We start from the raw sequence: 24918 nt of genomic DNA, 5'->3' as shown, positions 1-24918 counted from the left end.
CGTGGGATCCTCCCGGACCGGGGCGCGAACCCGCGTCCCCTGCATCGGCAGGCGGACTCCCAACCACTGCGCCACCAGGGAAGCCCCTGAGGTGCTTCTTTATATAAAGCAATTCTCCATTTGGTCAATGAAAGGAGGAGATCTAAAATCGCTTTGAAGCCAGTCTAAATATATAAACTTTGGGGGGTGGAGATGAAATAGCTGAATGTCTATTCATCCTATTTAACTCAATTTAATCACACATGCACGTCAAATGTTAGACAGGTTGAGAAATTGTACCTTTTTGTTTCGTCACCATTTCTTAGTTATCCAGCACAGTTTCGGGAGCCCTGCCCCTCCTCCCTTCTGTTTAAGACAGAGTCTGAGCAGGTTTGCAAGCCTCTCACTAGAGACCTGTCCCCTGATGCTGCTTCTCGTTTGCTATTAGTGATCTTCGTAACCACTTACTGTGTTGCTTTAAAAAGCGGATTTGTAAGAGCTGTAGGACCTGAAAACTATCTTTTCCTTCCTCCCTTCTGAGTTCTTGGCTGGGGCCCCTGTAACAATAGACGGATTAACAAGAGAAAAGCTTACAAATTTCTCTAATAAACGTTTTACGGGACACGTGAACCTTCCTAAGGAAGTGAAGGCATGAAGAAGCAGATAAACCTGAGCGTTTTGATACTGGGTGTGATGAAGATGGGGAAGTCATGGGGAAATGTGACAGTGTATGCAGTAACCTGGGGGAGACTTAGCAAGGCCTGTTCATTCAGCTTCCTCTCTGAGTCCCTCCGTCTTCGGAGATAAGGATGCTCCTTTCCTCTTGGGATGGAGAGGGCACCTCTCACGTGAGGATCTCATGACCAGCTTCAGGAAAAGGGCAGAAACTCCTTTCTGTGCCTGCCGTTTCTCAAATTCTTTCAGTTTGAAACATCCAGTATGCCGAGGTGTCATATTTTGGGGGTAGCTTGTCTTCAATCCTGTCAAAGCCAAAACTTAATTGTGAACTCATACTTGCAGGAATAATTTCTAATTTGAGTTAGATTTTTTGCCTCCTTTCCCTCGCTTTTCCTTTCTCTTTCTCCTTTCTTTTTCTTTATCTTTTTAGTGATTTTGTGGTTAAATCTCCATAATCATCCCAAACTAGCAGTGACATAGGTCATTTCAAGTAAATGTGGCTTCCCAGACAGAGTTTTTTGGTTCAAAATATTGAGGGCCCCTCAAACTATGACAGATCAGCTAAAAGGTGACCCTCGTATTCGTAAAAGTAGTTGTTGGGAGGAGCCTTGCCATAATCGTGTAAGGTGCACATGGAACTAGTTTACCCGAGCTGGTGAAAGGCTCACTTATTTCTAAAATAAGGTTATACTAAAAAGGGTTGGTTGGCTTGTTCTCTGCACCCCTGGACAGAGGACCTGGAAGCCGGGTATCCTGCACAAGTTTTAAAATGTCCCAAAGTGCTGGACATTTTCTCATCTGAGACCAGAATAATCCTTGACAGGTCTGATAGTCTACCTTTTGGACAAGAAGGTATCGCTCACACCCAGAGAAGTATTAAAAGAAATTTCACAATGTTCCTCGGTATATCCAGACTGTGAGGTTCTCTCCTTTGGATTTTATGTTTTGAGCATTGGAGACAACCCCTAATATTTGTAAAACTCTTACAGTTTACAAAGTGCCTTCACAGCCACTCTCCCCAATTCCTAGCCTCGGCCCTCAGATTGAGTCTAGTCTGTCCGTGTGATTAAGCCACAGCACAGCACCCAGGGGCAGACAGGCTCCCCCTCGGTGTCTTACATGGTGGAGGGGGGCAGCACTGGCGGCTCCCCTGCCGTGGTAGATGCTGGAGGAAGGGAGGAAGCAGTCTGCCAGGCGGGCTGGACACAGACGCCCAAGTGTAACCAAAAGTGGCGTCCAGCTGGTCACCGCTCAAAAGCCAATGAAGAGGCAAGGTTGTTGGAAAGTAAGTTTGCTTTATTTTGGATGCGGGCGAACGAGGGGGACTCCTGTCCAAAGGCCGACTCCCCCCCCCGACACTCAAGAATCAAGAGCTTTTATAGACAGAGGGAGGGGGCTACACGCGGAAACAGCACAGCCAGCTCTGACCGGCCTCTTGACCTTGGTCATCGGTGGTCTGACCAGCGTCATCTCGATTGTTTTAGGTACAGGTAATCTTCAGTTCCAGGGTCGGTTTGTTTCCATTTCTTTGAGGCCAATTCTTGGAATTGCGGCAGCTTATGTCATGGCTACAGCCTGGTCATCATGTAGTTACCTTCTTCCACCTGGAGGGGGATTCAGTATCTACAAGACAGCTCCCAGGATATGGCTCAGAATGTTATCTATAGCCCTTAAGGAGGAACTACAGGCCCTTGACTTTGCTCAATGACTAAACTATTATTATTTGGTCTCCTTGGACTGTCTTCCTTTGCTTCTGCATTTTCTCACTTCTCTGATTAATCTTATTCTTTGGCCGACGTTTTTCCACAGACGAAAGGCCAGCAGAGGACACGGGGGGTAAGGACCATAGGGTCCTGCGCCCTTTCACAAGCAGGACAGAGGAAGGGGCTGGCGGGGGGGAAAGCAGGAGAGAACCGGAGGGTCTTCAAAGGGCAGGTCCTGGAAGGGCTTGATACCTGGTTAGGCGCAGGGCAGCCGGAAGCCCCTGAAGGGTTTTCATCTGTGGAGAGATCTGATCAGATGCCCTTTGTGGGCAGCTCCCTTTAACCACAAATGAGCACCGATTATGGGTGGGCGATGGAGATGGGAAGGACCAGGTGGGAGGCTGTGCCCGATGGGGTCCTGACGCCGTGGGGGGGCCAGCAGGTGGGAAAGGAGGGGCGTCAACTTGCTCCAGGCCCGGCAGGCCCGAGGCAAAAGCCTCCCTCCGCTGCCTCCTGACTCCGGAGCCGGGCGATGTGAGCTCTCGGCGGCTCCCGCGCAGGGACAGGCGCAGCGGTGCCTCCCCTCCCCCAGGCACTCTTCGCGCAGCTTTAGATGCTCACGGCGCGCGCACGGAGGACGGGGACCGCGGAGACGCCGGGCGCCCCCGCTCCCTGGCTCTGCGCCCCTGCGCCGCCGCCCAGCCCCTTCCTGGCGGGTCGCCTTTCTCTGAGCCAGCCCCGCCGGGAGAGCAGATAATGCTACAAATTCCAGGCCTCGGGGTATCGAGTCATTTCTTGTAAATCACCCAGAAAGGCCTGGCCGGGCTGGAAGGCACAATTTACTGCTGCATTATTAAGTGGTCCCAGCGCCAGCCGGCCTTTTCCTTGCAGAGTGAAACGCAGGCAACCCAAAGGACAGGGCGCCGGGAAATGAGAGCAGAAGCGGGGGTTCCAGCCCTCACCCCCCCAAAAGGCCTCCTTCCTGAAGCCCGCAAGAACCCCACAATTCGACGTTGGGGAGCCTTCGAGAACGCTCCATCATGGTGTAAAAAGGGCTTTTATTTTAAAGGACATCCATTTCCGCCAGAAATTGTTTGAGGAATGGAGCCAGCGGAAAAGAAGCAGTGGAAAGCAGGTAAACGAAGAGTCCGTTGTCCTCCCCGAGGGCCTCAAGGCGGTCAGGGGGCAGCTGCTCCCCCAACCCCTGGTCCCGGTCCTTCTCGCACAGCCCCGCCCAGCATCTTTCCCTCCACCGCCCGCTCTGCGCTCTCGGGAGGGCCCCAGGCCGCGCCCTGCCCTCCTGCAGGGAGCCTCCCTTCTTGTACACAATTAAGGGAAATCCTGTGATCAACACTGTCCCCATCACCTGGGTTTCTCAAGATGCGGCCACGGAAACCTGCTCCTGCCTCAGACCTTCCTGCCCCCCTGACCCCGTATCTCCACCTCCCCTCCTTCCTTCAGCTGAGTGGCTTCTATTTTACCTGCTTTTAATCCAAATAAAATGAAGTACATATTCCACCTATGTAGATAATGCCAACTATTTTTCCCTCCTATTTCCGAGTGACTTTTAGAAACTGGATCCTGTCAAAAGAATTGCTTTCGTATCTGTAAAGAGAAAAAGTCTTTACCCTAGAAATTGTACCTCCTATTCTATTCTTTCTCTGTCCTGTTATTCTCTTGAAGCCAACCTCCTTCAGTAAGAATCCAGACATAAAAGAGCTCCTGAGGAGGGGGCAGAAGGGTGCAAAATTAAGAGGACAGCTAGGCTTCGGAGAGGCTAATCCCGTTTCTGTAGAAAGTTCTCTGCTCACCAGTACTTTCAGGAACACTAGTTCATTGACCCTCACTCAAACCTGTGAAGAGCAGGTGTGATCGGGCGACCTGCGCAGAGGCTCAGGGTCAGTAGGTAGAGTTTCCCCCCGTTCCCATGGATGTGTTGCCAAGCTGCCCACCTCTGCCGGGGGTGTCTCCCAGCCACTCAGGGCTCACACGCGCCTCACCGCCAGGCTCTGAAGGTGCCGTTGGCTCCCAGGCAAGGCCCCCGTCCTCCTGTCTGGCGTGTCACGTCCACGGTCTCCTGGCTTCGCTGGCCAGCTCTCCGCTGCGGCTCTGGCTGGGCTGTCTCCCCTCGGGGTACGGTCTGTTTCTCTCCTCTGCACTCTGCTCACCACGTTGGAGTATGTCTCTTTCCCACGCCCATGTGCTGTCCCTCTAGGGACCTGCGTTTGTGTCCTCAGCGACCGGCACTTAATAGGTGCCAGTGTTTATCAGAGGAAAGCGTGGAGGGAGGGACAGAGAGGAGGGAAGCAGGGGAGGACCTGCGTCTGGGCCTTCAGGATGCAAACCTGTTATCCTTTTATCGTTGGACGAAGGCACCAAACACAACGTGTCCACACACAGGCCGGCTGGTGTGTCCTCCCAGGTCTCCGCTTTGGACCCTCTTCCATCAGGGGCATTCTTTTCACCTTCTTCTCTTCCATGTAGGCAGATTCTCAACTCTCCTACCAGAAAAGACCTTCTTGGCTCTCGTTTCCAGAGACACAAATATTTATGCCACCTCATGTCACCGTGAGCATCACATGCCAGCACCCCGCCCTCCCAGAACACATCTTTGGCTCTGTTCCAACCTCGCCACCCACCCGACACCAGCCACCTGCCGCCCCTGTGTGCCTCACTCTTGTTAGTTTTATTTACCCTGGGTTAGTGTCACCATTTTGCATCCTCTGGGCCCCCTTCCAAGTTCTCTAAGCACGAATAACTCTGAATGTGGGTGAGTAGACAGCAGCCTTCATTAGAATTAATACTTGATTTTAAACCCTGGGGACCCAGACTCTGTCACTCTCCCAGGGATGCCCTGAATCACAGATCTTTCTAAATAGGCCAGTAACTGTCTATACTGGTGACACTAGCAGGTGATTGGTGGCATGCGGGCCATCACATTTACATGCATGACAGACTGCAGAAGCACCTTGGGACATAAGGGAAGAGAAACAGTCAAAGACTCTGTCTCGGGCGCTTCCACTGGTACGGTTGGGGCCTCACCAGGAGCAGGAGATGGTCTGCGCACCGGTGGGGAACCGCCTGAACCAGGGGGCCGTCTTGCCCTTTCACTTTGCAGGTGCCTACCTGCTTTCCTGGAAATGATCAAGCTTACTGAGGTGTGGCATTCGTGCTCCTTATTAGATAATTTTACAGTCGACTGTTCATGCCCAGACGTCATCCTATGTACAGGATACCCTGCAACAGCGCTTTCCTGTAGCTTCATTTCTTTGGTTGGGGGAACGGTGACAGGGCCTCCGGGCTTTAATCCAGACGGTGATCACACTATAGCCACCTCAAAAAGTGTTCCCAAAGTTACCAGGTTTCATCATTGGTCCAAAATGTTTCAATGAGTTTAGGGAGTTTAAAGTCAGAAAAATGTGGGTATAAATCCTAACTCTGCTACTTGTTAAAAATGTGTCCGCGGGTCAGCTGAGGGTTTGGGAAACTAAGGCCCATGGACCAAATTCAGCCCATCACCTACTTTTTCTTCGCTGCTTTCTCCCTACAAGGGCAAAGTTGAACTCTTCTGACAGAGCCATACGGCCTACAAAACCCCAAATATTTCTTATGTTTACAGAAAAAGTTTGCCACCCTTTGATAAGAATATTTCATCTCTCTGAGCCTCAGTTTCCCCATCTGTAAAATGGGCAAAATACTTACATTCAGGAAGTGATGCTGTGAGGAATAAAGGGGCTAAACAATGTGGAAAGTCAACCACAGAGCAGTTTGATACATATCGGGTTTTTTTTTAATTATTATTTTAATTTTGCTCTTCTCCATCCGTGTCCCTCTTTGCCAGGTGACAGAAGGTTACAGCTGCTGTCTGCCTGTCTCTGTCCCTGTTTTTGCCTTTTTGTTTCTCTTCATTTTGCCCCACTACACCCCCTACCATCCAACAGAGGAAAACTTCAAGAGAAAAATAGAGGGCTTCCCTGGCGGCGCAGTGGTTAAGAATCCGCCTGCCAGTGCAGCGGACATGGGTTCGAGCCCTGGTCCGGGAAGATCCCACATGCCGCGGAGCACCTAAGCCCGTGCACCACAATTACTGAGCCTGTGTTCTAGAGCCCACGAGCCACAACTACTGAGCCTGTGTGCCACAACTACTGAAGCCCACGTGCCTAGATCCCATGCTCTGCAACAAGAGAAGCCACCACAATGAGAAGCCTGCGCACCGCAACAAAGAGTAGACCCCACTCGCTGCAACTAGAGAAAGCCCGGGTGCAGAAATGAAGACCCAAAGCGGCCAAAAATTAAATACATAAATAATTTTTTTATCTATAAGAAAAAAATAGAGTGATAGTAAAAAAAAATGGTATGGAAAATAAACTTACTCTAAAGAACAATTTAATTCTACTGGGCATCTCGGGTTACTTATTTTATGTCTTTTGAGTAGTCATTTCTATCATCTTTTTATTTTCAACGTAAATTTAACCTTGCAATTTGTAATACTGTACAAAGAATGGTGACTTCTCACCTTCTCCTAAATACAGAATTTTTTCCTAGAGAAAAACTATTCGATGTTTTCAACTTCCTACACACAGAATGTTTGCCTTCTTGAGATTTTTTTTTAATCTAAAAATAATTTAAAAATTAAGATGAGCTGTAGCTATGTGAGATCACCTAAGATTTTTTTTTCCAATCAGAAGGAAATTACTTTCCACATTTCTTAAGGAGGAGAGACACTTTGCTTCTCCCAACAACTTTCTTCAACTGCTTTCCTATTAAAATACTTTTTAAAATTTCTGTTCAGTGTTTCCCTTATCAACTCCTTAGCAGCCTTAAATTTGCCTTGCAAAGAAGCTGAAATCCTCAGGATGTATTACGAAGAGAGTGCATATCCCTACCAAAATTAAACATATTAAAGCATTTAAATATTTTTAATCACAACTATTACAAGGTTTAAAACCGAGATAAAATGGTTTCAACGCAAGAAGATTTCGAACATCTTAGACCCAGTGAAGTTTGTATTACTTTCCTTCCCTTCACCTCACTCCACAAAGATCACAGCATAGGGGGCTTTACATTTTTTCAATTATGACATTCTTTCACCTAGGTGAATTCAGTAAGAGTCCAGCCAAGTGGATCTCCTGCTTTTATCTCTGTAACTAAGAGACAAGCTCTAAACAGGCTGAAGAAATGGAAAACCTTTCTGGTTTCATGACCTGCTACTCTTGAATTGGGCACCACAAGTTCGACACCTCACAACTTGTCCACACCTCACCCTGCCTGCTGGGGCTGCCGAGCCCATCCAGTCTGTGGTCATGGTGCAGAGCTTGGAATCCATGAATTCAGATGTCTATCCTCCTGGCTAATCACATCAGCTTGGGCAAGTTATTTAGCCTCTCTCTGGGTCTCTGTTTCCCTGAATGCAAAACAGTGCTTGCCCCTAACTGTCATCATGAAATTTAAACTGGACAAAGGCTGTAGGCACCTAGCTCATCCCTATGCACAAAGCAAGGACCCCACAAACACTCCCTCCTTCTTCGCCTATGATTATGTACCTCCCACTCACTAATGGAACTGTAACTTTTTTTTGTTTTTTTTAGAGTGTATATCTTTCTTTCGGGTAAGAGAAACTCAGAACTCAAAGTCAGAAGCTGTAGGTTTTATCTTCTGTGACTTGAGTGAAGAAGGGAAAAAGAGGAAACCATAACTTGTTTTGACTGCAAGAAATCAACATTATGTGGTCATTTAAAATTCAATATTTTGTCTGTTTGTTCAGGGACTGTAGGGGGAAGAAGTCATCGTGTTTGTGATGAAAGACTACATACGTTGTGAATGGTCATGTGATCATCTCGCCTCCATAACGAGGAGGGTTAAGTTGTAAATAATCCGTTCCCAAACCATTGGTGAGAAAAATACTTAAAATTTCCTCCCAAAAATGTTGAAATTGACAGGATGGAGAAATGGGGTGGAAAGAAGGGAAATAAAGAAGTTTGCGATCAAGATGGTGGGCAGCTTGGGAGACAATATGAGAGCAGCTACTGGATGACAAATGGGCTATTTTCGGAAATTGGTACCCAAGCAGAGATGCTGGCACGCTGAGGTGCGTGTGCAGAGCACAAGGTGTGGTGCGCGCTTATAGCAGGGGGGCTGGACTTAGATTAGGAACTGGGACAGGCTTCCCTAAGCAGAGGAATGGTGCTTAAACTGGAAACTGAAGGATGAGGAGGGATTAACCGGAGAGATGTGGCTTTTCAAGGTAGAGCACAGCATTTCCTGTCTCGGGGGAAAGGGAGAGCTGGCAGGTGGCTCTGGAACCAGGTGAGCTACAGGGAGTCGGGCTGAGAGCTACCAGTTCAGGCTTCCCAGGAAGAGCCGAGAAACATCAGCTATCGGGGCGAGTCAGCTTCCAGCACAGCTCTCCTGTCTCGCAGTAAAGGGAGAGGAGCATCAGGAAGATTCAGGAAGGCGCGAGCCAACGCTCCGTCGAGAGGCGCCCCCTGCCGGCCAAACCTCACGCTTCCCTCGTGATGGATTTCAGAACTCAGACCTAGGAGTTAATTCTGCATGAAGGGTATACCTGTTTTATTATTCTCTCTGCTATTATGTATGTTTGAAATTTTACACAATAATAATTTCTTTTTTAAAAAAAGAGCCCTTCTCACCAACTGCAGTTTGGTTGTGAACATGGGCCAGTGGCCAGGTGTATCCCTGAGACTAACCCTTGGCTGGCCTGTAGCAGGAGAAGGGCAGCAGTTCTGCCCTCCCTGGGGAGAAGGAAAGAGACAGGCTCATTCTGTTTGTTGAAGAATCAAAGAATTAGTTCAATCAAAGAATTGGTTCAATTCCCTGAATCTCCTACATCCAGGGAATTAGGCTATAAATCCTATAAAGCATTCTCTAGGTTTTTTCCAGGAACTCTTGTTTACACTCGGGCCACGAACAACACAACGGGAGGACAGGTTTCATTTGACAGTGTTTTGGCATTTGCAGCTCAGACTGAAATTGCAAAGAAGCAGAATAGGAGAGCAATGAAGAATGGTGCAAATTTTTTGAATGTCTCATTCTATCTGTGGTTCTGACTCTATCTTTAGAATCCTTCCTTTCTTCCTTCTTTCTTTCCTTCCTTCCTTCCTTTCTTTCTTTCTTTCTTTCTCTCTCTCTCTCTTTCTTTCTTCCTTCCAAGTCGTAATCTATGCCAGGCACCACGCAAGGCACAAAATGACAGAAAAGTAAATAAGCAGGTCCTTTTCCTTACCTAAATGACCACTCCAGTAAGAAACACATTGATTAAACAAGCACAAAATAAAACATAATTATAAGCTGGGATAAGTGATCTGAAGGGAGAGAATGGGGGCAGGGGCGTGCTTGATATAAAACCTACTCCTAGAGAGAACTAATTTCATTCAGGGGCCAGAAGTAGTCCCCTTCTAGTTTAGAGGTTTCAACATAAAACGATCTCTTGGATCGTAATATTTCAGGGGTCTTATATCCCATCCTAATCCCTTTATCCATTATTTCCAAGAGGAGATAATGTTTAAATGCAGATGATAGAACTTTTGCCCACACCTCTTCCATAATTTCCACTGGAGACACGTTAGGGAGAGGAGGGAGGGGAGATAAATCATTTAACGCCTGAGAGTAAGACTCAGTTTCTTTCCTTTAAAATGAGATTGTTGCACTAGGGAAGCTCTGAGGTCTTGTCACCTTTTTTAACGTTTTAATAAATAGTGTGATCCCACAGAGTCCTCTGGAGCTGGTTTTTACCTTAGAATGAAGTTTTCATGAGCTGTGTGCTAGTCATCGTTTTGAAAGAAAATACTATGAGACCCACTGTACACCTCCCAGGACTACAGAAGGCATCTTTATATTTTAGTATTTTAATGATGTGATGGGAATAATATTGTTCAGTGTCACTTATGTAGTATTGCAGCTTAGAATGCATAACCATGAGGAAACAAACAGACAAACCCAAAATGAGGAAGAGGAACACTCTTTTTCTTTCCTTTTTCTTTTTCTTTCTCTCTCTCTCTTTCTTTCTTTTTTAGGTAGTGTACTCTTCAAAAAATGTCAAATAATAAAAGGCAAAGAAAGTCTGTGCAAACATTCCAGATTAAAGAAAACTAAATGGATAAGACAACCAAATGAAATACCTGGCTCTAGACTCACTCTTATACCAGAGGGAATATCCTGTAATGGACATTGTTTGCCAATTGATGAAAATGGAAGATTGATGGTGGATTAAAAAGAAAAATTGTACCAATGTTAAATGGACTGAAGTTGATAAATGTACTGTGGTTATCTAAGAGAATATCCCTCTTCATGGGAAGGAGACACTGGTGTATTTTAGGGTGAAGAGTCCTTGTGCTATAGTCCTTTCCAGCTGCTATAACAAAATACCACAGACTGGGTGGCTTATAAACAGCAGGAACATCTCGTTCACAGTTCTGGAATCTGGAAGCCGGAAGTCAGGGTTCCAGCACGGTCTGGTGAGAGCCCTCTTCTCTGCTGGGTGGAAGACTCTTCGTGATATTCTTACATGGCAGAAGGGTTAGGGTTCTCTCCAGGGATCCTGCTCATGAGGGCCTCCCAAAGGCCCCACCTACTAATACCATCACCTTTAGGGGGTAGGATTTCAACCTGTAAATTTGGAACACAGCAGCTGTGATGTGTGCAATATACTTTCAAATGTTTGAGAGAGAGAGAGAGAGAGAGAGAAGGCAGTGATAAAGCAAATGATGCCAAATGACAATCTGGGCAAAGATATATGTGTCCAATTACTATTTTTATTCTTGCAACTTTTCTGTAAGTTTACAAGTCTTTTCAAATAAAAAGTTAAAATATATGTTGTTGGCTAAAGGAGCACTTAGAGTTCCATGTTCCAGCACAGCGCCTCAGAAGTTCTAGAGAATTCTACCCCTATAATAACACAGTGCCTTGTGGAGGACATCTACCGTTGGCATTTGAAACAACTGAGCTGATATCATTTGCATGAAAAGCAAAAGAATTAAAGCGTTTCATGGCGGGTGTGAATTTGTACTGTGGCGTAATTCTAAAATGGCCCCCTATTTTCTGTTCAGGCATATATTTGTCTTATACAGATTAATTGCTAAACAGATGAAAAAGAAAATCGCCATCAAATGAACAAGGGAAATTCTAGTTCTTGTGAAACAGATAGTTCATGAAGGGAATGGTTATGACGGGCACGAAATTTGCCTTTGGTAATGGCTTTTTAAATCGTAAGATACATAGAAAGCAAAGCTGATAGAAAGTCTTCATTTTTCTACTGCCAGAATATTGTCATAACAATTTTATGGTGTGTCAAATGCAGGCTGAATTCCTTTATTAGGGCATAATAATAAAAGGGGTGATGATTACAGGGGAATTTGGACGAAGCTACTTTTCCAATTCTCTTAAAATCTGACAACGGATAATTTTAGGATGCTGTATACGTAAAGTTTGTTGTTGCTGTTTACTATTTTCACTGCTTTGAATAACAGCCTTCGATAACTGGTACCCTGATCTGACTGCCCGATGGAGTCGCTCGCTCCTTCCTTGGCCGGAGCCTGACCAACAATGCAGCCATCCTCCTGAAGGTGGCGCTGTGCTCCGCGCGGTCCTGAAGGATGCGGGCGGGTGGAAACCCGGAGGGCGCGCAGGTAGAGAAGCGGCCCAGGTGCACAGCTCAATTGCATAAGGAGAACGCAGTCTATGCAGGAAGCAACCCGCACCGTCGCAAATGGTGCCAATCAGGAGCGAGCTCCTGAGGGCTTCTGTGTCCCACACACGGGTGTTGACATTAAAATGGCACTACGCTGTGTTCTTATACACGAAACTGATAATAAGTATGTCCTCCGCATAATTATTCCATCACCTTTTATCTCCCATCCTCTCACCTTGTTTCTTCTTTCTGTAACTTTTCCTCCTTCCCTCTCTTCTCACTCTTGGAGGTGCTTTAGAATAGATGTTGGTGCTTCCACTGCCTAGAAGTTACACTATCGCAAACTCCTTTGTGCACTGGTGGTAACTGACCTAGGAATATCGCCTACACTGCCTGAGGGTTGCAGTAATGAAAGGTTTTTTTGCTGGCCGGAAAAAAACCTGAAGGCCCAGTGTAAGATGTGGAGGTTCCGCTGGCTTGATTGGGGAGCAGACGTGAGACGTGTTGTCGGAAAAGATTTTCTTTATCAATAATTGTTTTTTGGAGTTCACCTTTCTCAAGGAGAATGTGTAAGAAATGGTTTTCGAGGTCGAATGTTTTTTCTATCAATTAGTGTGACTCTTTCCCACAAGAGTCATTTTTTGAAATTCATTTTTCAAGGACCATAGACAACAGCTTTTCTCTATTAAAGTATAAACAGAAAAGTGCAAATTCCATCCTAAGTTGTTGGCAACCCCCATTCCATAGCGGGAGAACTATGATTAGGAATAGATCTGGTGAGGAAAAGCTAGCTGGACTTAAAAACACACAAAACCTTTGTTAGTGCTGGTAAGCCTTGTTACAGCTTTTTTTTTTTTTTTTTTTTTTTTTTTTTGCGGTACACGGGCCTCTCACTGCCGTGGCCTCTCCCGTTGCGGAGCACAGGCTCCGGACGCGCAGGCTCAGCGGCCATGGCTCAAGGGCCCATCCGCTCCGCGGCACGTGGGATCCTCCCGGACCGGGGCACGAACCCGTGTCCCCTGCCTCGGCAGGCGGACTCGCAACCACTGCGCCACCAGGGAAGCCCTTTGTTACGGCTTATTAAGTAAACCAGCTGCGGTGCAGACTGACCTGGCGTGTCAGTGACAAAGCGGAACTCCCCAGAGAGCTCTCTCCTGAAGGAGGTGGTGTGTTTTCAGGTGAGCCCTGTCCACATCACGACCACAGAGGTGACGTTTCAGACACAGTAGGTGGAGTAAGAGTGGAGGGGGGCAATGAGAATGATTTTTTTAAACTTGGAAACATACTTTTGGGGGGATACTAACCAAATGGGGCTCACTGCGTAAGAAGAAAAGTGGTTGATACGTGACTTCTGTACAATATTTAATTTGTGAAAGAATAAGAGGTGCGTGGCGGTGAGCAGACATTTCTTCTTCTGAGCGGGAAGAAGCTGTAGGAAGAGTCTCGGATCATATTAGGACAGACTGCACAGCAGGTATCGCAAGAAACGTGGCCAAGGAGATTCCATGGACTCCTTTTCTCATTTTCAAGAAGCCGCTAACTTTCTTTGGTGGAGGCCCTACACTTATTCTTGTTTAGAAGCAGAAAGGTGAACCAACTAGCCCCTCAAGTTTCCTGTCATCCTTTGTCCCTTTCAATCACAGAATCTCAAAGCTGACAGGGAGCCCAGGAGATCATCCACTTTCTGAATGAGGACGCCAATCTAAATGATTGTCCAAAGTCATGCAGGTCGTAAGTGGCAAAGGTGAAACAGCAACCAAGTTCTGTCAACCCCCCATCCACAGTCATATCCCGGCCAAGCCAAAGGACCTCCCCGGTCTTTTTACACCGAACACACAGAACGCTAACACCCCTCCCCATCTTCAGCCCCAGGCTCCATGCTGGTCCCTGGGGGCACTCCCACTAGCCTCATGTCTTGTCCATATAGTTGGGGCCCCTTAGAGGACAGATCCTAGGACCCCCCTCTGAGTGTTTAGTCCAGCTAAAACTCAAAGGCACGAAGAGCTTTGCTGTGGTAGGAGCTAGCCTGCCTCAAGCCCCTAGCCCCACGTGACTTCTTTCCGGGGACAGCACTGAATCTCGCTTTTGACAGCCTGTCTTCCTATGTCTGCCTTTGTAGGGTTCACAGCGGCCGCCTCCCTCGTGTCCTTGGCCTGGGCCTTGGCCTCCTACCAGAAGGCGCTCCGGGACTCCCGTGATGACAAGAAGCCCATCAGCTACATGGCCGTGGTCATCCAGTTCTGCTGGCACTTCTTCACCATTGCGGCCAGGGTCATCACCTTCGCCCTCTTCGCCTCGGTTTTCCAGCTCTACTTTGGGATCTTCATCGTCCTTCACTGGTGCATCATGACCTTCTGGATCGTCCACTGTGAGACGGAATTCTGTATCACCAAATGGGAAGAGATCGTGTTCGACATGGTGGTGGGAATCATCTACATCTTCAGCTGGTTCAACGTCAAGGAGGGCAGGACACGCTGCAGGCTCTTCATTTACTATTTTGTGATCCTTTTGGAAAACACGGCCTTGAGTGCGCTCTGGTACCTCTACAAGGCCCCCCAGATCGCGGACGCATTTGCCATCCCAGCGCTGTGCGTGGTATTTAGCAGCTTTTTAACGGGCGTTGTTTTTATGCTGATGTATTATGCCTTCTTTCACCCCAACGGACCCAGACTCGGGCGGTCCCCAAGTTGCGCTTGTGGGGACCCCGCCGCCGCCTTCACGCCGTCTCCAGAAGCGGCCACGAGCGCCCTGCGCTCCCTCTCCAACACCCGCAGCGTCGCCGGCGACCGAGACCAGAAATTCGCAGAGCGGGACGGGTGCGTGCCTGTGTTTCAGGTGAGGCCCACGGCCCCGTCCACCCCGTCCTCTCGCCCACCGCGGATTGAAGAATCTGTCATTAAAATTGACCTGTTCAGGAACAGGTACCCAGCGTGGGAGAGACACGTTTTGGACCGAAGCCTCCGAAAGGCCATTTTAGCCTTTGAAGGTTCCCCGTCTCCTCCGAGGCTGCAGTACAAAGACGATGCTCTCATTCAGGAGCGGCTGGAGTACGAAACCACTCTGTGAAACGAAAGGACTTGGAGGGGCCCCAGGCTCCAGACCAAGGGGTGACAGCTGGGCTGTGGCAATAATGAAACTCTGCCCTGGCGTCGGGCAGCGAGCTGTGACGTTCCCGGTCTGACCGTCATCAGGATGCGTGTCTGGCCCTCCATCAGCTGACAGCCTGCTGCTGGCCTCCTTTGCAAAAGCAGCCCAGAGACCCTCCGGCTCCATCTGAAGGGAACAGGCCGGCTCAGTAGGACCCCTTGTTGCCACCAACCCCGCCCCCCGCCCCACCTTTCAGCACATCCACCTGAGGGTACTATTATTATGGGACACGTTGCCTCCGATCAGTAGGGTGTTTTGATGGAGTTAACTGATCTTTGCATAAAAATATACTGAGTCATACACACACACGTGTACACACACACTAACACACACACACACCAATCCTGTCAAAATAGCTTAGGTGATTTCTTTTGATGCAAAGCTGCGATTCCCACGGGAATATAAAAGCAAAGAGAGAGAAAACATATCCCTCAAGACTCCAGAAAAAACAAAAAAAAAAATAGTAAAGCTTAGAAAGAATTCATAAACCATTCTCACGTGAAAGCCAATCCCATGCGTGAAAAGCCTATCCAATGGACAGAAAACCCAAGTGTGTTTACGCATGTATTAGAATTGATGGAATGGTTCGTTTTCAACACGTCAGGATTCTTTTTCATTTTAAATTTTCAGTTGAGAACATCTTTCATGACAGATACCCCACGCAGCCCATGGCTGGCTTTTGACGAGACCAAGGAGCTAGATACCTCGGTGATGAAAGTTCAATGATAATCAGGATGCAGTATTCAATTGCAAACATTTGATAAAACCAGGAAGAGGAAGCGGGAGAAAAAGGCAAAATGAGCATCTGATTTCCCGGCCCGTGCAGCTCACATGGGAAGGTCAGGGCAGAGCGGAGGGAGAGCCGGGCTGTGCTCAGGGCCAGGAGTGGAGGCTCTGCGTGAGGGCGGAGAGGCCGGATTCCAGAACACACCATGCCACACCCTTCTAGTGCCAAACACCATCCAACACGGGCCTGACGGGGACGCCCTGAACGGCTGAGCGTGGCTGGCGTGAGCCCCACGAAAGCGGAAGAGAGCGCGAACAATCAAGTTCTCCGCTGTGTACAGACTCCCCCCTCCCCCATCCAAGGTCAAAGTCCCTCCCCCATCCAAGGTCAACGTGATGTGTCTTTTAGAGGCTTTGGGACACATTTTAGTAAGTATGAGCAGACAGATGCAGTGAATGTGCTATGAGAAAACCCTTCTGAACCGATTGAGGGCTTATCACTAGATCCAGCTAAGATTCGTATTTGAGTCCTTTGTAAAGTCGCACTCTTACAACAAGCTTCTGGGTTTTAAATACCTCCGTCCAGCAAGTAAACGTTCCCCACTTTCTGTTCCCAGCGTCCCCCGGTCATGGTGCTTTTTGTTGCATTAAAAGTGCCGGTCAAACTTTGATAGTATTTTTTTATAGTTGGTGCAGAGTGGAATAACTCATGGATTATTTCAATATTTTTGTAATAAAAAAAAATATAGGGTATACATATAAGCATCATCACTTTTTTTATAGACCTGGAATCGTTTAAAATACTTTAAGCATCATAGTTACTTGGGATGTCAGAAACTGGTCCACAGATCCCATCAACCTGCCTCGGCAGGTTAAGAACATGCGTCTCTTGCAAGATCACCCTACTTTGCCATGTTGGTGCCCCCAGGAACCTGGCCAAGGGTGCTATCAGAATATCAGGGGACAAGAGAATCAGCTTAACTAGAAAGGGCTTGTCAAGACTGGCCAATGTTTCCCAGGAAATCAAAGATGTAAGTGATTACTTTCTTCCATCTGTTATGACAAACCTGACCACAGTGGAAGATGTCTTAAACTTCCTTCCCTGGTTTTATATTAACCCAACCGATATCCTAAATATTAGTCAAGTCACTTAAAAAAAAAAATCAGTGTAACATATTCAGTTTTTTGGACTGTCCAATTAACTTTAAATAGTCAAGGTCTAGAGCCACTGCCCGTAATGGGTGTATCATACAGAGACTGCTGTCCCTATGATGACACCCACAGGAAGTGACAGGGGGCTTGACCTAGGACTTCTTTTGGTACAAAGCCCCAAAGCAATGTTTTAAAAAATGGATGATTTTTATCGGTAGACATATTTTCCTAGTACGCCATGATTTGATCCTTCAAGCAAGAGTCCACTAAAAGATAATAGTCTTTTGTTTGGATGTGAAAACATTATCTAGTCACCAGTAAAGGCCCAGGAAGACGCTCTTCTTGTCAGCAATTAGTGAAAACATCCCACCCCCAACTGTAGAAGGAAAAAAATGATTATAATGGCAGATTCTTCACTCTGGTGCCGAACCACGAGTCACTAGCTTCATTAATTAATGATCTTTGGAAATTGAATTGCTCAGTTGAACTCTACCTTTGATTTCAAGAGTAAATAACAGATTATAATAATGTCAGTCAACAAACACAACAGACCCCATCACTCTTCAATCATGTAAGTCCTAAATTATTTCTCAACTTGATCCTTCATGTAACAGGTCAAGAGTCGAAATAAGTGCCGTGTGGCTAAAAAAATGACGTACTGTGCTTTGTCTTGGAGGTGAGAATGCAGTCAGGAGGGTGCAAGAAGTTTGAAATTTTCAGTGATTTCCCAAATACTGTAAATACTCTGTTATCCAGCACACTTGAAGATTTTGATGTTTTAGTCAAAAATTCTTGTGAAGGCAATGACATCTCCACCATGTTATAAATTACAAACTTTCTCAAGATTACAAACAAGAAAAACAACACAAAATTTTTTACTTCCAAGGAGAATCATGACTTAATCTTGCTTCCATGATTCATAAAGTGCTGCATTGCCATCAGACTGTGTGGTGATGAGAACGTGTATTAGGTTCTAGGTCCACCGATAACAGAGAGTTTAAAGTATTAGGATTTAAAGAGACATTGTCAACGTACAAAGGAACAAAGTTTGATTTTCATATGTATAGTTTAGTTCTTCCTAAGATTTCATTTTCAATTTACCATTACGTCGTCCACGGAGAGTAACTCAAGAATCCAAAAGGAAGCAGCCGTGGTTAGCATACGAATTGGAAACGCTGGATTCTTTATCTGTGGGTTCCAACTAACTTCCTGGGCTGGGTCTACTTGGGTCCCCTGTAGGGGGTGAGGGGTCTGTTCTTAGTGCTTGATTTTTGCATAGGACCATGAAATTTTCTAAAAGAAAATATTATAAATTTTTTTCACTTTTAAATTAGCATTTCTCAACAAAACCTTATTTGAAATGAAGGACCATATGTATCTTAACCACACTGGGACTTTAAGTATTTGTGTGGAAGAAAAAAAATTTTTTTCTCCATGTAAGTCAAAGTTTGGTCCCCCAAAATGACTATGTCCTTTAAATCTTCTCCCATTTCCATTGTCCTACTTAACTATGTACTATCTAGTTCAGTAACCTTGACTTTGCAGACACTTTGTTACTATTCCTTTATGATATTGCTGTGAACACGACAAATGAAATAAATTCTCCTACTGACATGGCAAGAATATGCAATTCAAGTATTAGCAAAAGAGAAAATACAAAGATCACCCGAAGATAAAATACATTGAAGTATTTATACTTAATTTCTAAATGCCCAATTCCTTTGGCTCTATGAATACATGAAGTAATTAAGCCAATTAAAAGTGAATAGGAATAATTGAAAGCTCAATGACCTTTTAAAGAAATATTGTATATACGTGTGTATGGTATGGATAACAGATACATATTACATATAATACACGCACACACACAAACACACAACTAAAGTAACAGATGAAAAGAGTAAAGTATATACTGCCCCTTTCATGCATATAAATTGGTATGTTATTGACACATGAACTTTTAGATTAAAAGCTTTTTCCCCCCCCTCTCCTTTTTGGCATCAGCCCAAGCGTAGAGCCCATGTCTGTAAGACATCAGCACACTTGTGAACTTTGGTTGGAAATACCCAGATATAATTTAGCACTTTTAGCTTGTATGAATCTTCCCCCCCTCAAGGATCTCATCTTTTAAGCAGTTGACTAGAATAGTTTTGAGTCATTTCGAAGTTTCTTTCTCTGAACAGATTGAATGGAGCAAAGGAAACCTCTGGTGTCCTTAGCAGGATTATGTAAGGTTACATATTTGCCTTTAAGTGTACCAAATGCCACTGAGTGGAAACAAGCTCTGACACGATGTTTGGACAAGAATCCAGACATTTTTTTTCTAGTGAACCATTTCTGAGACGAAATATACGTTCCCCTGCATTCTGACGAGTCTTTGCCCTTAGCCATTACTGTTTCTCATCATTACTGGATGAGTTGCCTGCGTTTTTACGTTTCTAAGGAGAATTCCTTAAAGGCTGTTAAAAAATAGCTCAGGCTGTCTTTCAGAAAAATAGCTCAGAGGATGGTTGATGTGCGTGGTGGAAACACAGCAGAACTGAGGTGGTCATTTCTCTAATTTCCGTGATGGAGGCAAATCAACTCATGTTCGTTTATCTTCAGCAACCCAATGTCACTTTTGCAAACAATCAAAATGATGGCTTCTGCCAGTTTGTGACACATAACACCCTTTCGCCGCATCTGAAGCAGGAGCCTTTCAAAATGGCTAAGGATGGGCCATTTCCCTCAGTCACCCCCACCCCACCTCCGTTTCCAAGTTTCTGGTCCCGACCTGTATCAGGCTGTGAAACGATCTTGACAGTTGGGTGCCACCTCCTCTCCTCACCAGGGCAGGCTGCACTGTCTACTGCAGAGTGCTCCCTGTGGACAGACATCTTGCCCGGTGGCTGTCCTAAAAATGGGCACATGGGAAGATGCAATGAGTGTTTGTGATCAACGGCCTCCAAAGTAAAACTCTGCGGCATGTGGGTGGGATTGTAATAAAAACACAATGCGCCATTTAATTTTGCTAATTGTTGCAATTAGGCCAGCTCCCACGACAGCAGAAAGCCAAATGGAGGAAGTGGCAAACAGCAATTTACCCACAGAAATGAGGGGTTCAGGAGCTCCCCCTTGGGTGTTTGAGGCATCCTGTTGTTTTGCCATCCGTTTGAAGCTCTTTCTCTAGATTCCATAAGAAAAAAAATCAGATGCTTTGTAATATTGCATGCAGTGATCTAGCGCAGAACTGTAAAACTTTAACCTTTTGTGGGCCTATGTTCTGCTAAATGGGGGTCAGGTAATGTCTAATTTCTTTGCCAAAATCATTGACATAATATACCGACGTAAGTCAGAAACACGGACGGACTGAATCAAATTTTTGCTTTGGTTATTCCCCCCACCCCCGAAGACTTCATGCCGTTCATTTCCCCACATGGATGGTAGCTGACTGTGCCCGAGACTCTCGCGTGCCTGGGCTGTGCTAGCCAGCTTTACCGATGTGATCTCATCCCCTCCTCGAGGCCATCTATGAATTAAGTACCATTTACAGATGACAGAATTTAAGCTCAGAGACACTAAACTATCCAAGGGTCACTCCCACAGCTAGGAAACTTCTAATGACTACAAATCTTTCTAGAAAACCAAGGAATAGTTTCCCACCAAAATCTCTTCCTGACTGGGCACGGTCTCCGGAGAAACAAAAACATGGTCTGATGATCAAATTTTTCAAAGAAAATTTCGTTGAAAAGTCAGAGATGTCCTTCAAAATGAAAAGTTAAAAATAAAAAAGTCAGTGATGAGAAACAGAAGTCTCTATCGTCTGTCACTGAATTCTACTGCAACTCCCTAATTCAGAGTAGGCAGATAAATGCTTGTCTTCCATTCCAGACAATTGTCCCACCCGCCCCCATGGCCCTACTTTGCACTAAAGTAAGTGATAAATATAAATTAACCGATGGTTCTTTGCTTGTATTCTCTACATGTATGCTACTGTCATCCAGTTAGGCAAAGTGAAAAGTAGCCAAACCCCACTACTTACCTTGACCCTCTGACTGGGGGAAAAAAAAAAAAAAAAAAAAAAAAAAAGGTGAGCGAGAGAAAGGAAGGAAGAAGTGACATTCTTTTCATATTATAAGATAATTCTATTCCATTGCAATAATTTTCCCTAAATTTTATTTAATGTCTTGCAAGTCACAAAATTTAATACTTGTGAGGATTATTATACCACTAGTGGAACCATCATATAAATCTGGGAACCTCACCTTAGATGGAAAGATTACATACAAAAAATATAGCAAACATGTACCAAGTATATGTTGAGTTGGATTATAAAATAACGTCTGTGTCCTCTCCCTCCTCAGCTTAGATGTAACGCATCTGGGGTCTACGGGATGACAGAGTTGTGACCCAACCAAAGATGTGGCTGTGTAGGCAGCCGTGTGTGTGTTGCTTGAATTTGTGCTAAAAAGGTAGCCAATAATAAACCAAAACTTTTCTCAACCCTGGTGTTTATTTAAACAAATAGATACAGGGATCAGTCTGAATTTAACATATGAAAAATACAAGCAATCTTCTATCTTCTGACTTTGATCTCATTTAAGCAGATCTTCATGAAGTTAGGAGTCACTAATTTTTATAGCAAATAGCATCTAAGCGAGATCTCAGTGTGACTTGAGAACACTTCCTTCAGGCATGTTTTATCATCAGGATTCCTTCAGTCATTCGTCTGTCACACGTGATCTATATGACTGGCATTGCCCGGCAACACACAGTCACGTGCAAAAGGAATTCCACATTCCAGCAGCTCGAACTTTGGTTACTGGTAGCAGAAGAAGAGTTTTCTGACTTCAGCTCTAATGCTTTCTACTCTACCACACTGCTTCTCTTTTTAATGTCTATATTTAATTCTATACTAGAGCAATAAAGAAACATAAGCTTTTCCAAGGTTGTGTTATGTAAGCCTCGCAATACACAATCAGCACACATAATGGCAAACATAAGGTAATGATATAAATATAAAGATAAATCAACAAGGGATGACAGCCTATAAAAAGAAAAGTCCTTTTGTAATTTGTTTTTATGCCTCTCCAACACTAGATACGTTTAAATCAAGGGCACAAAGCAACAAAAAAATCGATCCATTCTTTGGCACAAAGTATTTGACTCAAAACAATCAATCTCTGCATTAACTTTGGAAATATTCCTGAGAATTTCTTTTAAGAAGAGACATGAAATTAGGATGCCTCTGAGATGTCTGAAAACTTTTCTAACAGGCACTTCTCTGATCTTCAGGAAGCATCCTTTATGAGCACGTATGATACTTTTTTGTCCCAGTCACCATTCTGGTTTTTAATGGAGTGGCTCTGTCTGGCCACAGAGGAATGGAAGAGGGGCCATCAGGTAGACAGCATCAGGACGTGTTGTGAGGTAGCCAGAAACCCCACTCTGGACAGTGCAAACGGGACATGTGGGTTTATAAAAGACCCCCCCTTCCCCATGATCAGCAAAGAACCATCGCAAAAATATCTCTCTGTGGACAGAAGTTAGATGTCCTAGTAGACTTCTCCGGAACACAGCCTCCAGCATATGCGTTATTTAGGAATAACAAATTTCCAGACATAAACCTCAGTTATTGCAACCTGAGAGGTTGCTCTGAAGCCCTGCTCCCCATGCCTGGAAGAGACGCATCACCTTTCAGGAGTCGGGACAGCCAGCCCCATCCCATGAGGACACATGCTCGCATGGTACCCAATCCATTTCCCTCCTGCAATATGGCCCGGAGTGACTGGCTTCCCACAGATGTAAAGAGCATCTTATTTAAAGATGTCTGTTAACTTGCATAACTAATTTTCTCTGAGTGAAATAATTCTGGTCAGGGAATCCTATAAACCCACAGGTCCTCTACAGAGTAAAAGGAGAGAGAGAAGGAAGCATATTAATTTTTATGAACCCAGAATACAACACCAAGAATTCCTTGGTGAACCCCATGAAGCATCAGTTAAACAGCTGACCTGATATAGTGCTAAGTCAGAGCCCTGATTTCTCAGTTCCTGCCACCATCAGTGGTTCATTGTGATGACTGCTGCTGTTTCAGCTGTGGTACCAGACAAGAAGAGTACAGTTACTGATAATGATGTTTGCAGAGAAAGATCATATTTAACAAAGCAGATCAACATCAAAATTAATCAACTTGATAAGCAAATATTACCAGCACAAAATTCTCTCGTGCTATTATTGAAGCCTGCCACCTACTCTATTAGAATTTCAGAAAATGTAAGGTTTCATGTTTTTATTTTACTTCCATCTACCAAATTAAGGGGTGGCCATCTCCCCTCTCTCTTGCTTGATTTGCATTCAAACAGAACTAATCAAATTCTTACTTCATTTAGGTGCTACAAATACTAACCAATGGAGATGTGTTTAAGCTCATTTAATTGGACTGTTCTAGTGGCAGTCTGGTATACAGTTATATCAAATCAACACTCTTAATTATTTCAAATTAATTCATCTATCAAAACAAGTTCTAAAACATTCTTAAGTGTTTTGAAAATACATTTTGGGTTTCTACCATTGTAAGAAATTCCTGTTTTGATTACAAGCCAGTAGAATGCATCTTAATCAACACTGGCATTTTATTTATTTATTTATTTATTTTATTTATTTATTTTTTGCGGTACGCGGGCCTCTCACCGTTGTGGCCTCTCCCGTTGCGGAGCACAGGCTCCGGACGCGCAGGCTCAGCGGCCGTGGCTCACGGGCCCAGCCGCTCCGCGGCACGTGGGATCTTCCCGGACCGGGGCACGAACCCGTGTCTCCTGCATCGGCAGGCGGACTCTCAACCGCTGCGCCACCAGGGAAGCCCAACACTGGCATTTTAATCCATTGTGGTTCTGGCAGATGAGCACTTGAGTTTGGGTGTGGGGTACCTCTATGATAACTTAACAATTAACCTTCCACCTGTGGCTTTCTATTTGTGCTGCTGAGAGTTCTTATTCTATCCAAATTGTGAGCGACAGCACATCATCCTGTAACCAAAGGAGATCTGTCAGCTGGTCAAAGAATTGTCATTTCTTATCTTCCTTTCAAGGAGCTAAAATATTCAAACCCCCTTATTAACCTTTCTAAGATACTGTACCTAGAGAAAGAAATGAATCTCTGAAGCGCGTCTTGAAAGCCTGGGCTGAAACATTTTCCTTGGTCTGAATCAGAGTGTTGGATCTGTCTGCAAAGAAAGCAATCTCTCCTGCCTTGAGGAAGGGGAAGGGGGCTGAGAAGATCCAGCCACACCAGAAACTCGAGCCTCAGCTTCCACAAAGCTGCATACTGCTGATGCTAGGGGTTCCCTTCTTTCTTTGCAGAAACATCTCGGAATTTGGCAAGCTTTGCTGAAGGTGATTTGCATTAATTAATTCAACAGACCCTTTAATCTTGCAAATTCTTGACTTGTAAGATCGTAGCCAAGCTATTGCAAGGGGAAATGGACCAGTTCGTGGAAAGGAGCACTCGTTTGGGGCGGTGATGTGCCCAGGCCTGGAGAGAAAGACCTCGGTGAAGTAGCGGACGGACTCAGGAATTCCTGCTTCCTGCTTTGTCATTCATGCTATGAATATCCACCTGCTTCGTTTGTTTTCTCCAGTAGGCACGGCTTTGAAAAAAAGAGAAAAAAGTCAACGGATTCCTGGGGGCTTTCATATCTCAGGGTACTGGGCTATGGAGGCTCGCCTTAAAGGGACGCAAATCTACCTGTGTCTGGAAATGAGCAAAAACTCATCGTCATCTGTTTCATGATCGATCCGTCTGAGTAAAGGTGCTGCTCTTCCTTTCTTGAGAGTACCATTGTCAGCACTGTAATCACCAATTCATAAAAGCTGAATCTATAATTCAGTTTCAGAGGTAAAATCTGCA

The 24918-nt window shown here is 45.3% G+C and overlaps 1 protein-coding gene across 1 annotated transcript in view; it reads left to right on the top strand.

Moving 5' to 3' along the window:
• The window catches only part of XKR4 (XK related 4), a 371061-nt gene extending 355989 nt beyond the window's left edge, over nucleotides 1-15072 (top strand). Inside the window, exon 3 of the mRNA XM_024127067.1 lies at nucleotides 14126-15072. Within this exon, the coding sequence (XP_023982835.1) occupies nucleotides 14126-15072 (947 nt within the window). The remainder of the gene's footprint in view (nucleotides 1-14125) is intronic.
• Nucleotides 15073-24918: the final 9846 nt, after the last annotated feature.

This window comes from Physeter macrocephalus, chromosome 15 (genome assembly GCF_002837175.3).
Source record: "Physeter macrocephalus isolate SW-GA chromosome 15, ASM283717v5, whole genome shotgun sequence".
NCBI classification, from domain to species: Eukaryota; Metazoa; Chordata; class Mammalia; order Artiodactyla; family Physeteridae; genus Physeter; species Physeter macrocephalus.
Note: the sequence above shows the minus strand (reverse complement) of the source record. Positions and strands in the feature narration are given on the sequence as shown.